Source organism: Odocoileus virginianus, chromosome 30 (assembly GCF_023699985.2).
Source record: "Odocoileus virginianus isolate 20LAN1187 ecotype Illinois chromosome 30, Ovbor_1.2, whole genome shotgun sequence".
Lineage (NCBI taxonomy): Eukaryota > Metazoa > Chordata > Mammalia > Artiodactyla > Cervidae > Odocoileus > Odocoileus virginianus.
Window position 1 is genome coordinate 10,029,962 of NC_069703.1, and position 14,780 is coordinate 10,044,741.

At 37.3% G+C, this 14,780-nt stretch overlaps 1 protein-coding gene across 2 annotated transcripts in view; it reads left to right on the forward strand.

The window, feature by feature from the left end:
- The window catches only part of PARD3B (par-3 family cell polarity regulator beta), a 1,140,410-nt gene that overhangs the window by 761,793 nt on the left and 363,837 nt on the right, over nt 1-14,780 (forward strand). For both annotated transcript variants that reach the window (XM_070458512.1, XM_070458513.1), the window contains one exon: nt 5,187-5,231. In XM_070458512.1, coding sequence (XP_070314613.1) covers nt 5,187-5,231 — 45 coding nt within the window. The remainder of the gene's footprint in view (nt 1-5,186; nt 5,232-14,780) is intronic.

The following is a 14,780-nucleotide window of genomic DNA, read 5'->3' on the forward strand; positions in this document are numbered from 1 at the left end:
GCAATTTTTATCTGAAAAAATTTGTGCATGTTAGCAATATACCATCTTCTGTCAGCATAAGAAGAGCATATGGGGTCCATTAGCTCACCAAATCTGCCACTGTTCTGCAAATTTTTATTAAGCAAGTGAAGTCCCTAATAGTCACTTATGTTATAAAATGCATATCAAATGCTATCAATAAGCAAGGGGATTATTTTCCCCCAGTGAGAGTGCATTTGAAGTGTATAAGAAGGCTTGACAAAAGAATAAAACATTTTAAGTGATGACTATATTAATATAAATATGTCCTACTGAGAAGCCAATGTATGTCTTATATGGACTTTAATGTTTGCCACTAAGTTCTCAAAGCATCATATTTTTCACAGATTTTCTTCCCATATTTTCTTTCTTTATGGTTTCTCTCAACTCTAACAGTGAACCTGGTTGAAATTAACCAAAAGACACAGTGCGTTTATCCACATTTTAAAAATAGGTTCCATTGGTGATGGGTAGTTGGTAGCCCTTTGATTGACTTCAAAGGTCTACAACCAAAATAACTGGAGACATAGGCCATCAGGTTGCTCTGTTTCCTAAGCAAGTCTTCCTGATCCAGAGGACATGCCAGGAAATCATACAAGCATCCAAACCAAAGAGAGCCTGCCTTATGGAAACCCTTGCAACAATTAAATCAAATGGTGTCCATTGATCCTGAGTCGAATGCCAGGAAGCAGGAGCTTAATATAGAAATCCCATTATCTAGAGAAATCTCAGGAGAGGCAAGTCCACAGTGCCCTCTAAATATATAATAGCAGTTATAATAAAAATATCTATGAATTTCATCTTCAGAAGGACTCAGCATTTCACTGATACTCCTGCAACTGCTCTAGTAACCGTTTAGAGTAATCAAGAGCAAATAGTACCAGTCCTTGAATAAAAGTGAAGGATAAGAGAGGGAGCGTAATATGCTCTGGAAACTTCAAGGAAGGAAGGGAGGCAGAGTGAGGAGAAGGGAAATGGAGAGGTAGCGAAAGAGGAAGAAAGGGAGGAAGAGAAAGCAGTCTATCATTAGAACAAGAACAAGAAATTTTGGCACCTGTTCCATCACCACCCTCTTCCTTGATACTTTTGGTACCTTACTTGCCATTTTGGAATGGAAGACTTTTCCACCACCAGGCTCACTCATTTTCAGCCTCTTGTAAATAAGCTCTTTGTTTAAAATGACATACCTGTCATATTAATATTGCAACTAATTTTGTTCCCATTGCTATGCTATCTAAATAAGATGCAAGAAATGACTAGACTTAAGCTCCAGCTCTGAGAGAGAACTTTATAGTAGCTTTAAGGTGGTGTGAGTGATAAAGGAAGTTGAGTATTAATTATAACACTTGTCATTTAAAAAAAAAAAAAGCTTGGTGGTGTATGTAATTTTACCTCATTTTCTCATTTGCTACTGTTATTTAAATCACTTCCCAGCACTAAGCATGTGCATAAAAGGTGATTGTTCCCAATTTAACCTTTTAAATAAAATGTATTCTATTAATTAAGTCATTACAGTTCCCTCCATTTTCTATTATGTTTATTCATTTATCTTCTATCCTAAAGATAGACATCTGTGTCAGTGAATATTTGGAAAAAGACCCCTAATTTTTATGCCTATCACCCATTTGGATGTTCTACACTGTTTTTTGAAATAGTTTGTTAGTGTTCTAAAGAATTTCAAATTGTCAATTAAAATAATAAGTATTCCTACTAAAAATAGTAGATAATATTCAGCCAAAAAGTTATCATGTTCGGCCTAACGTGCCTGGGGAACCTGCAGTACTTATATTGGCTTAGATTTAATGGTATAACTTATGGCTGTTAAAAAAAGATAAAAACAAAAAATAAGATCCTACCCTTGTGTGAATTCCTTTTTAAGAATAACTACACAAAATGAGACTGTATATATGGTTTGAATACCACATGTCTTTTGCCTTTCTTCTACTACAAAATAAACTCAGAGCCAGGTAAACTGAAAGGTAAAATCTGTGTGAGTGTTGGATTATCCATTAGATAGCAACTGAAAATATCCTGTGCACTGTCTTTTCCTTTATAATCCTAGGCAGGTTAAGTCATAAACACTACCAACATCATCAGATTCACCACCCTTCCCACTCTCATAGTTTCCATTTATCGAAAGTTTTCATTTATTGAGAAATACATACCTGGAACTGTGCTAAGTGATTTGTAAATGTTTTTCACTCAGTTTTCACAACTCTTTGTATAATGTTTTATATTATTTTTCAGGTTTAGAGGAGTTTAGAGGAACTTACTAACTTGCCTGGTAAATCTGGAATTTAAGTCACATTTGTCCCATTATAAGCTATTATGTTATTACATAACATTATGTAAATTTTTCTATTTAGTTTATCATTACTAATGATTTAATAACCAATATTTATTAAGCAGTTACTATGGGCTGCCCTCGTGGCTCAGATAGTAAAGAATCTCCCTGCAATGCGGGAGACCTGGATTCCATCCCTGAGTTGGGAAGATCCCCTGGAGGAGGGCATGGCCACCCTCTCCAGTATTCTTGCCAGAAGAATCCCCATGGACAGAAGAGCGTGGCAGACTACAGTCCATGGGGTCGCACAGAGTCAGACATGACTGAGAGTGAGCGACTAAGCGCATGTGATCCTCTACGTATTTCACATAAACTTGTACATGTATAATGGTCACTCTAAGCATACCTGGAAAGCAGTATCATCCTCATTTTATAGATGACGAGATTGAGGTACAGATAGGTAAAATACATTTACCTAGGAAGCTCTGGTTTTACATTTATTAATAAATTTAATAAATATATTAAAATAACAAGCCAAGATTTTTATCTCAGATGATTTCTCATCTGTGTAATGGAAATGAATTATTTTAGCTTGAATCCATTAAAACTGTAGAGTTCTGAACATGTTAAGCAAAATTATAGCTAACACTGTTAATACTGATCACGATAGAAAGTTTGTATTCATAAGATGTATTCTAATTAAAAAGGTAATAGTATTCTAACATAAGAGTGTTTGTCAGGGCTTTTCTTACGTTTAATTCATATTGTCAATAATTTGAAAAATATTATAACCCTCCTATGATTCATCAGAAGTATAGTAGAGTGATAAAAGTGCTTTGTTTAAGCCTTGGCTCCTCCACTTATGAGGTATGCCCGTCTCTTTATCTGTAAAGACAATAACAACCATCGTCACAGGTTACTGTGAGCCTTAAATGAATTAATAGATATAAAAGGTAGAGGGTAGAACTTGTATATCATAAGTGCTAAGTATTAGCTACTAGTAGTATTTTTTTTTAGTCATCATCCTTGCTTTCCACTGTTTTTTCCATTTATACAATAGATTCCACTGTAAGTTCTTTCAGAACTGGGCAAGACAGAATTTGACCCACAGTTGGAGCCTGATACATCGGGATTGGCATCTTCTACTGGAAACAGGAAGTCGAACATGATTTTTAAGCAAGTTAATACCAGGGTAGTCACAATCATGTAATGTTTTTATCTAGAAAATAGAGAAATGCTTAGGAAAAGAGGACTAGGTGGGTGTGGGAAGATTCATGAAAATTTTTGTATAGTGACTGGATCAGTGAAATAGAGTCGATGTTATAGGTAAGCAAAGGAGAGGCCTGTTACTCTGAGACCAGTAGAATGTCTGAGGAAATGAAGGCGATCTATCTGTTAGCAAATTCCCCCTTGAGCCACCAAAGTTTCACAGACTAATGTAGACTATGACACGTGGTAAAGGTTGAATATAAATGGAAAAAAAAAAAAAAGATTGAATGGCTGTTGTTGAATATTGAGGTGATAATCCATGCAGAGTTGCCTAAGGATTAAGAATACTTTGATTTTATGCTCATGAGAGATACTGGTTAGTAACTTTCATCAACTTCCTTTGCTTGATATTAATATCAGGGTAATGCCAGCTTCACAACGAGTTAGGAAATGTTCCCTCCTCTGAATTTTCTGAAAGAATTTCTGTAGAATTGGTAGTATTTCTTCCTAAATTTTTGGTTGAATTCATCAAGGTAGTCATCTGGGTCTAGAGGTTTCTTTCTCATAAAGTTTTAACTACAAATCCATTAAGAAAACAACAACAACAAGCGATGGAGCTATTAGGTTATCTCTTCCTATATAAGCTTTGGTAATTTGTGTCTTTCAGAATCATATCCATTTCATGAGAGCTGTGTTCACTTACATTTTTCCTCACTGCTGAAGCAATATCCTTCTTCCTATTCTAATAAATGCCCCTAAATTGTGAAGTTTTTCACTCTGGGTATTGGGAAGGGGAACTTTATTCCCAGCCTTATGAGAACTGCAGGCACTGTGTTCTTTCCCCTTTGGGATAGTTCTCACCCAGGTGTTGGGTAAGTTTCCTCACATCATGTGATCATTAGCATTTAATTAAATACCTGCAGGGATCTTCTGCAGATCTCAGAAAGAATTCTGTAAACCTCTCTTCTCTCTAATTCTCTGACCTAAACTCTCTCTGCCCTGGTTTTCCCTGGATTTCCAGCTTCACATCCTCAGACTGGTATATTCCAGGGCTCTGCCTATGTTCCCCTTCTTACACCACAACCTGAAGACTTTCTCCAGACAGTAAACTGGAGCAATTGTAGGAATCACCCTACTTGTTTTCCGTCTCTAGAGAGTCACTGTCCTCTGCCTGATGAAGATCTTATCTTTTGAATGCCATTGTTTCATGTTATATTTACTTTTAAATACAATTTTTCAGAAGGAATTGTAAACTTGCTTCCTTTTGCTCCGTTTTGACCAGATACAGAAATTCGATCCTTGGGGATTGAACGTATATATTGCTGTTATGCTCAAAGAGTCTTATTATATATTATACAGCTCCAGATCCTTGAGTTTAATTTCTGTTTTTGTGGCTACAGAAACAATATTCCAGTTAAAATAAGTGAAAATATTAAAGCAATTCAAAAAAATGAAATTCTATTCACAGAAGATTTAATGAACATATATTTCTTCATAACTGTCTTTAAAATACCTACCAATAGAAATGAGATGCCCCAGGCATGCTGGGGAAACTTTTTTCTCAAATCTTTGCCAGTAAAAGATTTCACTTATTACGAATCTATATTAATTTATTGTTCAAAAACTGGCTGATTTACAAGCTGGTCTGATCCTCGTCTCTTTTATTTCTTTGCAGTGCCAGATGAAAGTAAAGTCCATTCATTGGCTGGACACAAATCGGGTAAGAAATTCCTTGTCACTGACTTTATATTCTCCTTCCTGGAAATCTCTGGCTGTGTTTGAGTAGTGGTTGGAACCTGTTTCCATCCACTTGTCACTGAAAGGCTTGCTCATTAATACATGAGATGTCTCTGACTTCCACAAAGATGAATTATTGCTTGGCCGTCTCAATAGTAGCATAATGTATGCTGACTCAAATGTTTAAGAAGGAAGAAAGGTTTCCAAAAAATAATTATAAAACCAAAAATCTTTAACCTGTACACCAGCTGAATACTTGCAGTCACAAAAAATTACGAAGAAAACCCAAGAAAGTTTGAATTTTTTTTTCTGCAGTGACTATCACATTAAAGTAGCAGGACAAAGATGTTCCAGAATAAGGAAAATGTGGCCATTTCTTCCTTCTCAAAAAGGAATCATCCTTCTGCCTGTCATCAAATGGGATTGGGCCGAGAGATGACTGTATTCTCTTTCTTTTAATTTGTGTATGAGCTCCCTGGGGGTGCCCGAGCAAATCCATAAGGATCTCTGAGGGTCTTCAGGCTCTTTCTGTATTTTTTGTGAGATACCTTCAGGTCTAAAATCCAAGCTCCCTTCATTGCCAAGTGACCTACCTTCTATTCTTTTGCACTTCCTTCAGCATCATTTGAAAACATTATTTGAAAACACTTTAAGCTAGTAAGTACAGCAGTAATCCCTTTCCTATAAGGGTGCATTATTTGTGGGGATAGTATCCATTTTACTCTTCGAAATACCACTCTAAACAACAGGAGGGCTATGATGTGTTGGCATCCCTTCATTTTTGAAACAAAGAAGTCATTCCCATCACCAAGTATCTCCTGTGTTTATAGGCCAATTATGTTCTCAGCAGCACGTGGCCTTGATGCCTCATTACCTCCATCATGTTCCAGGGCAAGATTATGATTTTTTTTCCCTTTTCTTCTTTCTCTAGATTCACTAGTGATAACAGCAGGAAAGGGCTCGTTCGCAACTGTTAGATGTTTTCTTTTCTGCCCCTCTTAATAAAGAGCCTAGGAGGTTAGATCACTGTGAAAGAAAAGATTTCTGTAGGAGTGATAAATGGCCACATGCTGCTTGTTCCCATCATCTTCGTCCATTAGACTCTCTACCATGGGAAGTATTTTTAGCAGTCTGAGAAGGAATTTCCCATGACCAAGGAGCTCCCAAGGATAGTCTACATTTTGTTCATCTTAAATGCCTGTTACTGTTTGTCCTTGGGCGTCCCTGCTGGCTTAGTGATAGAGAACCCATCTGCCAATGCAGGAGATGCGGGTTCGATCCCTGGGTTGGGAAAATTCCCTGAAGAAGGAAATGTCAACCCACGCCCATATTCTTGCCTGGGAACTCCCATGGACAGAGGAGCCTGGCAGGCAGCAGTCCATGGGGTCACAGAGAGTCAGATACAGCTTAGCAACTAAACAACATCTCCTTGTCCTTAGTTCTCCTACACGTATTAGTACTTGAAGATATAAACTCTTCTATGAACTGAGATGCACTTCAGTGTAAGAAGAGGAGGCATTTTTAAAGAATGTTTATCAACTTGATTTTTGAAAACAACTGAATAATAAATGTTCTGCCTTTTTCCAGGAAATCAAATGTTATTCTAATCTTACTTTGTTTCCAAACAAATTGCTGTTAGCTAGTAACTAAAAATTATTGTCACTGTTTTTAAGTGCAAACATTATTATTATTTTAAATAAATTTAATGGTATATCTTTATGTAGTATGAAATAAAGATATTAATAAAGAAGTACTTGAAACATAATATAATCTTCCAGATTGAAAGAAAATGGCAAAGTGGCATAATTTTAAAACTCTCAGTCAGATTAATTATGAGCTTCACATGGCAGCTTTATTTTAGCTGGTAATAGAAATATTACTAATGATCTTCATATCCCATGAAGCAAACTGTTTTAAAGAAGATTTTCATTACTGATGAGCTATTATTACAATATTCACTATTCTTTTAGTTTAAGTACTTTTTTATCCTATCACAACATCATCAATTCTTTCATTGGCTCTCTGTGGAACCAGGGCAAATGCTGAAAACAACCAGAAACTTGATAATTTTGAATCCAAAGAGGCATATGATTAAACACAATAAAGAGAGCTAACCAATCACCTAAAATTGTGTGCTGTGAGTTCCATTAAATGTGAGCACTCTATAAAACATTAGAGACAGTACCGAGAGAACAAAAAGCAGCCTGAAAGAAAAAGATGCTGCTAAAGTCTTGAATCATAGTAATCCTCAAGAATTCTTCCCTCCCATAAAGGGCAGCTCTCTTCATCGACTGCACTTGGGTAGAACATTTTGCATGAGGCCCTGGTGGTAGCAGCAGTAACAACAGTGAAAGAGAATTAAGGGTCCTTTTGATTCTGGCAACTTCTTTCAGTCATTTTTAACATTCCCCTAATACAGAGCTGTATCCTCCATCTGCTGCAGTCTAGACTACTAAGCAAGTTGCCAGTTTGGATTGTAATATATAATGTTGCCTAATCATTTACACTTATCTTGCCAATGTCAGCTTCTTTTTGTTTCATCTTTCCTTTCCCCTAATCCTTCCTCCAGAATTTTTGGGTGACAAAGTAGTATCTCTTTTACTAAGAAGAAAGAATATCTCTCCCTCTGTCTCTTTTTAATTATAGAAATGTGGACAGCTTTCATACTGTCCAAGACCATCAGGAAGTTAAATTAAATTGTATGTGCTGACCTAAATCTATCATCCATCCTCTTATTTGGGATGATATTCAACATTTTAATAAATTCATCTGAGTTAAAATTTCTTCTGAGTCAGCTACTTAGTGGGTAGAGAGCCATTCCGTGCCAGGTTCCATCTGTTGGCCTGGCTTGGGTACCTCCCAAATTTGTGACAGTATTTTTGGCATCCTTTCCTTGGCTTATTCTTTAAATGGTTGATCCCTCAGAGCTCAGATCAAATCAAAGTCTTAGGTAAGATAAATCTTTCTAACATTTTTGGCCCAAAATATAGTATTCCCTCACCTCTTCTGGAATCAATCCAGTATGCGTGAGACCTCTCTAATAATCTACCTCCGGGGCTTTCCCCTGGCAGTGCATTGCATCTCACACCCTGGCAAGGAAAACAGCAGGCTGGTACTCCTGTTTATAATCTTATGAGAGCCTCCTCCACATGTGAGAGGCATTAATACTTATGGGATGGTGAGCCTTACTCAGAGAAGTTAGGAACAAAATGCCTTTTGTTTGGTTCCCTTAAGAAAAAAGTCATAAGTTTTAGAGAGTCTTAGAAAACCAAAATGCTGTCTTTCACCTTAACTGTCTCACTGATTTAATACTGACAAAACTCAAATCCTAGCAATGAGGGGAGGGATATAATTTCAGCAAAATGTGTATTTTAAATAATAAAACCATTCTTTTAAATGATAAACATTCACAGGGAACATTAGAATCCAGAGAAAATGACATCAAATTTGTTAGAGCTTTAAAAAAAAATTGTGCTTTGATTTTGGCTATACACATACTCGGACAGTATGTCTGTGAAGGAATCCTTTTTTTTGCCCAATTTACTGAACTGACACTGAAACCAATAGTTTAGTGCTCCTCAGCATTCAGACAGAAAGGGCTTATAAATTTTACTTTTTTTTAACTGTGCCTTCATATTATTTTGTTTTGATTTACTGCTTAGAACGGTTTTAATATGTATTGACTGTCTGCAGAGATCCTTGCTGACCCAGCTCTTTAAGATGATGCAGTGCTGAAGAAAGCCGATGAGTCCTTCTTTATGAGCTCTGACATATTAATTAGCAAAATGGACTAAAAAGCTTTCCTATTTCTATTTTAATTTCTTATAGTCTCAAACACCTGTCTATACAGCTGTAAAACAGGCAAGTCTGTAAAAGTAATGGTTGGCAGCAAGTGCAGACCTTTTCTGAGCTGAGTTTATCAATTAATGAGCAAGTATTCATTAACAATCTAGGGGGAATATTTCCAGATGGGATGCCTTGCAACCACTGAGGACAGTTGGTACACACACTGCTGTTGAAGAAGCTGAAGCTCAAGACATAAGTCCTTGTCCTTCTAGTTGGTAACTCTTGGGGTTAAGATATAAATCCAGATATGGTGTGGTAGATGCCTTGCATTGACCATTTTATTTTCCACCAGCATATGCCTAATACCTCACCATCTCAGGAACTGAAAATACAGGAGTAAGACACAGTCTAGTTGGAAGGCATGACATACACGTCAAGATACCTATAAATCCTTACTTTACCTTTTGTAATGTCAACTAGCTGAAGTAGGAACACAACAGGTATAACTTCTCTATGACAATTCCTTGAGCAGAATGTCTAATCTTGATAATTTGTACGTTCTCTTTTCTGCATGCATATGTACATGTGAATGTGTGGGCCAAGTGAAGAGATGTGTGAGAGAAAACATGCATGTGATGTACATGCATTTTGCATAATTTATAGCAAATGTGTATGTGATATATCTTATAGCAAAGGCTGAGAGCTTAATATGCAAGTTGCTAACTTGATAGATCATACATTCTGCTTTAAATGCATTATGTGTAAACTTCAAATCTAGAATGTTCGAATATAGCTAAAGAAATTGCTGGATCTTTGCAAAAGAACAGATAAAACATAAGATGACTGGATAGTCACTTTAATATAAGAGTAGTGGGCTATTAAATGGCATTCCATAAATTATGTTGAGTCTTAGTATTTCATATTTTTATTGAATATCTAAGTTAAAATATGCATTTAAATTTTGGAACACCAACCGTGGTCATTTTTCATGTTTCAGTCTTCTAATTGAATTACTGTTTTTTATTACTTTTCATTGCTATTGTTGATGAGGAAATAAAATCTTGGAGTAAGCGGGCAGTAGACTTGAACTATCTTTCTTTCCTCATCAGTTGGTTAAGGTAACATTGCATGGTTATTTGGAGTATTTATTTCTAAGCTTTTGTCATGTGTTATATTGGATAACTATAGCTTTAGACATAAGAAATGTATATATTTCCTACATGTGTCAGCTTTGGTTTGCATTCCCATGGGATACAGGATGTTATCATTAAGGAAATTAATGATAGCATCTAGGATTTTTTTCTAGGGAAACTTGATTATGGAGCAACTCTGTATCTCCTATATTGCAAACCGTTAGTGATCTATCTCTAAAATTTGATGAATCAAAGCAAATTAGAAAGAAATATATCATGAGATAAGATGATTCACCATTTGAATATGGTGTGTGTGTGCATTTCTTTATTTCATGAGTAAATAGAGACTTTTTTTTTCCCACAAATCACATCTAAAAATTATTTCTGTTCCACTCATGTTTTTTAAACACCCACTTTCTAACAGGTATTCTGTTGTGTGCTGGAGATACAAAGTGACATGTGTCAGAAAAGAACTGCATCCATAGTAAGATCTGAAAGATAAATAGAAAGTTGGGGAATAGAAAAAGTCAGTAAACTAACACATTTCAGGCATGTGGAAGGTTATGAAAACCTGAAACATCATGGTGTGTTCAAGAAACTATAAGCAGTTTGGCATGGCAGGAGTGCAGAGGGGAGAGGGACAAGCTAGGAGGTTAAGGAAACAGGCAGAGATTAGATCACAGGGAACTCCTACCAAATGGAAGAATGTGAATTTAATCCTGCAGGCTCAGAGAATCTAAATAGATTAAAGGAGGGGAGTGATCAGTTTTATAAAGTATGGTGATACCACTGCGTTGGTTGTAGGGACTTGAAAGGATTTTAAAAGGGCGGGGGAGGCCACAATAGTTAGGAGACCATTGCAGTAGCCAGATAAGAGATGATGTGGGTATAAAGTTAAGTGATTAAATTCAGGAAAGAAAAGTAAGAAATATTTAGAGAATAAAAACCTCGAACTCTGGTTTTGTTTGTTTGTTTTTGGTATTTTGTTTTTAATCAAACTGAGAAAGAGGGTCCAATGAGATTCTCAATGCGTCAGTCAGTTGTTGCTACAACCATGCTATGGAATACCAGCTGAGCTACCAGGGACGCCCAGGGATACTGGAGTGGGTAGCCTAGCCCTTCTCCAGGGGGTCTTCCCGACCCAGGAATCAAACCCGGGTCTCCTGCATTGCAGGCAGGTTCTTTACCAGCTGAGCTACCAGGGAAGCCCATAAAACCAACAGTAAACATTTATTTCTTCATCATGCATCTTCAGGTGCACTGGGAGTTACAGGTCTCAGAGGTGTTGACTGGGCTTAGTTCAGGTCCAGGTTTACTTCCTGTGTCTCTTATCCTCCTTGGACCAGCGGTTTCCTGAGGCAGGTACTTTTGATAACAGTGATAAGATGTAAATGGAGTAGGCAGAGAGGGAAGCCACAGGCTCTGTGCCAGTGTCTATGTATTAATGATGAGAGAGTGAAGGTGATGGAGAGAATGATAAGTAGAGGGGAAACAAAGCAGATTCATGAGCTCAAGGAGACAGGGTATTGTATGAGGGTCGAGGGAAAATGTGCCTGAAAATGTAAACAAGAAATAAGGAGACAGCTGAGTTTCTTCCCAGCCCTGACTTGTATGCTATGGGTGAGAAAGAACAGTTGCAAATAAGGCCTGCAGGAGAAGCAGAATTCTTAGTGGAAAGCTAGATGTCAATGAAGGCAAAAAAACAGGGGTATTCCCATGGGGGAAAAGTGGAAACAGTACAAATTTTATTTCCTTGGGCTCCAAAATGTCGACTATAAAAAAAGATGTACAACTTGAGATTTGCTAGTTAAGTTTTATTTGGGGCAAAATGAGGACTAGAGCTTGGGAGGCAGCATCTCAGATAGCTCTGAGAGACTGTCCCAAAGGGGCAGTGGGGGAAAGTCAGTATATAAGGTTTTGGTGAAGGGGGTGTTCAGTGCCATGAAGCACTCATTTTACAAAAGTTGTCTGTTAGTCATGAGGATCTGCTGTCACCATGACAGAATTTAGTGCTTCTCTAAATATGAGGAGATGCAAGCATTGAGATCATAAAATCTGTTCCTAAAAACATCCAACTATCTAAAGACCTGTCCCACCAGAGTCCCTGGAGCACAGAGTGCCTCGGTCCACCCTGAACTCCCTCGGGAATTGTTGAAGGTCAATAGCTATAGCAGCGTGGGGTTCATGCTGAGGCAGATGGCAAATGTCTTTGTTGTTCAGTTGTTAACAATGCTCATGGTAAGTGCCAATTTGTAGGTGACAAAAATCACTGCAGACAGTGATTGCAGCCGTGAAATTAAAAGACACTCGCTCCTTGGAAGAAAAGTTATGACAAACATAGACAGCATATTAAAAAGCAGAGACATCACTTTGCCTGCAAAAGTCCATATAGTCAAAGCTGTGGTTTTTCCAGTAGTCATGTACAGATGTGAGAGTCAGACCATAAAGAAGGCTGAATGCCAAAGAACATTGTGGTGCTGGAAAAGACTCTTGAGAATCCACTGGACTGCAAGGAGATCAAACCAGTCCATCCTAAAGGAGACCAACCCTGAATATTCTTTGAAAGGACTAATGCTAAAGCTGAAGCTCCAATACTCTGACAACCTGATGCGAAGATCCGACTCATTAGAAAAGATCCTGATATTGGGAAATATTGAGGGCAGGAGGAGAAGAGGGCGGCAGAGGCTGAGGTGGTTGTATGGCATCACTGACTCAATGGACTTGAGTTGGAGCAAACTCCGGGAGATGGTGAAGGATAGGGAAGCCTGGTGTGCTACCATCCATGGGTCACAAAGAGTTGGACCCAACTTAGCAACTGAACAACAAAAGGCAGGGGAATTTTCAGAGAAGAGGTTAGAAGTGAACAGCATCTTGTCAACCATGGAAGGATAGTGGAGACTCAAGAAGACAAGATGAAGGAGTTTGGGATGGAGGGGAGAGTTACATGGTGAGTCACAGATGAACGGAGTGGTGTAAGGTGACAACACAGGAAGGAACTAGATGACCAAGAGGCTCACACCTTGGAAAGTGACTAACGATGGCAGGAGTGATGCACCTGGTTTATTTAGATGGCTCTCTGCATATGCCAATAGAATCAGTTTTCACTCTTTGGTAAATAGAAAAAAAGTCTGGGGCCAATTTAGACTCACTGGTAACCTGGATGAATTATTTCTTGTAAAGAGATCTTATCTTGAAGGATGAGGAGATAAAGATTTTCCGAGAAGAAACAGTCCCAAGGTTACAAGTTCTGAGAAAATGCTTACATTTTACTAGGTTTGGAGACTGAGAACTGGCCATGGGTAATCACTTCTGCTGGACAGGAGACAGGCTAGCAAGATCAAAATGAAGTGAGGAGAAATGAGAGGTAGAAATAAGCATAGCTGATCTTTCTAGAAGTTTAATATTAAGAGTAAAGAGAGAGGTGTATCTAGAGAAGAAATTGTCATTGTTGTTCCATTTCATGTTATTAATGAGAAACACTGGACCAAGTTTGTGGACTGAGAAGAAGGAGACATTTGTAAGAGAATAAAGAAAGAGAAAATTGTTAAAGGGATAAGAATGAGTGTAGTTTTATAGCCATTGGCTTTGAAGAAGATGAGCCAAGATCATGGGGAAAGTGACACGGATACATGTGTTATAGGTAAATGTGTAGGTCGGGGGGTAAAGAATTAAAAATATTAATGGTCTCAGTTTCCTTTATGATGTCAAAGTCTGTACACAGTTGTGTTATAGAGTTGTTCAATAGACTGGCCAAGAATATAAGAAACACTATAAGTTGGGATATGTTTAAGTCACTGAAACAAAATTGGATGGGAAACTATATAATAATATATTTATACATACACATGCACATACTGCATTCAAGAGTTGAGTTGCAAAACAGCTGTGATTTTTCCCTGAACTAAAATGTTCTTACCTTTTGCAGTTATATTCTCAATTTTTTATTTGTGGTGAAATTATAGAAAGTTAGGACTAAGTGGATCATTATATATGTCTAGTACAACCAACTTGTTTTAAAGAGTGATACCTAGAGAGGGAAAATCACTGCCCACCAAAGGCCCAGGTAGTCAGACCTATTGCTTTCTCTTCTGCAAACTCTTGCTTTGTGAATTCAGATGTCACTGATACCAGTTTTGCCTGATTTAATAACCTAAACTATCATTAAAATCCTCCAAATTTCCCCAAATCCTCATGGATAACAGAAAGATAGAATAATTTAGCACAGCACTAGTCTGTTTTCCTTTTCATTTTCTCTCACTGAAACCTACCAGAATGAATAAGCTTCTGTATACAAAAAGTCTGCATTTTTTTTCAAAGTTTATGGCAGACTTTGCACACAGTTTGTATCTGTTTATAGTTGCTATTCATTATACTTTATATTAGTATTGTGGTGTTCTATTTATTTTCCCCTAAATATGAATATACAAGACAAATTATTCTCTTCTGAGCCCCAGTAGGCATTCGTTGATATGGTGTACTTGGTACATATTTTCTCCCCTATGCCTTTATATATTGATATTTACATTCTGAATTACTCAGCAGTGAAAATCTATTATCCTGTCTTTCTCATAATTCAGAACTTGACAGTTTATCTTTGCAGATAAAATTTACTA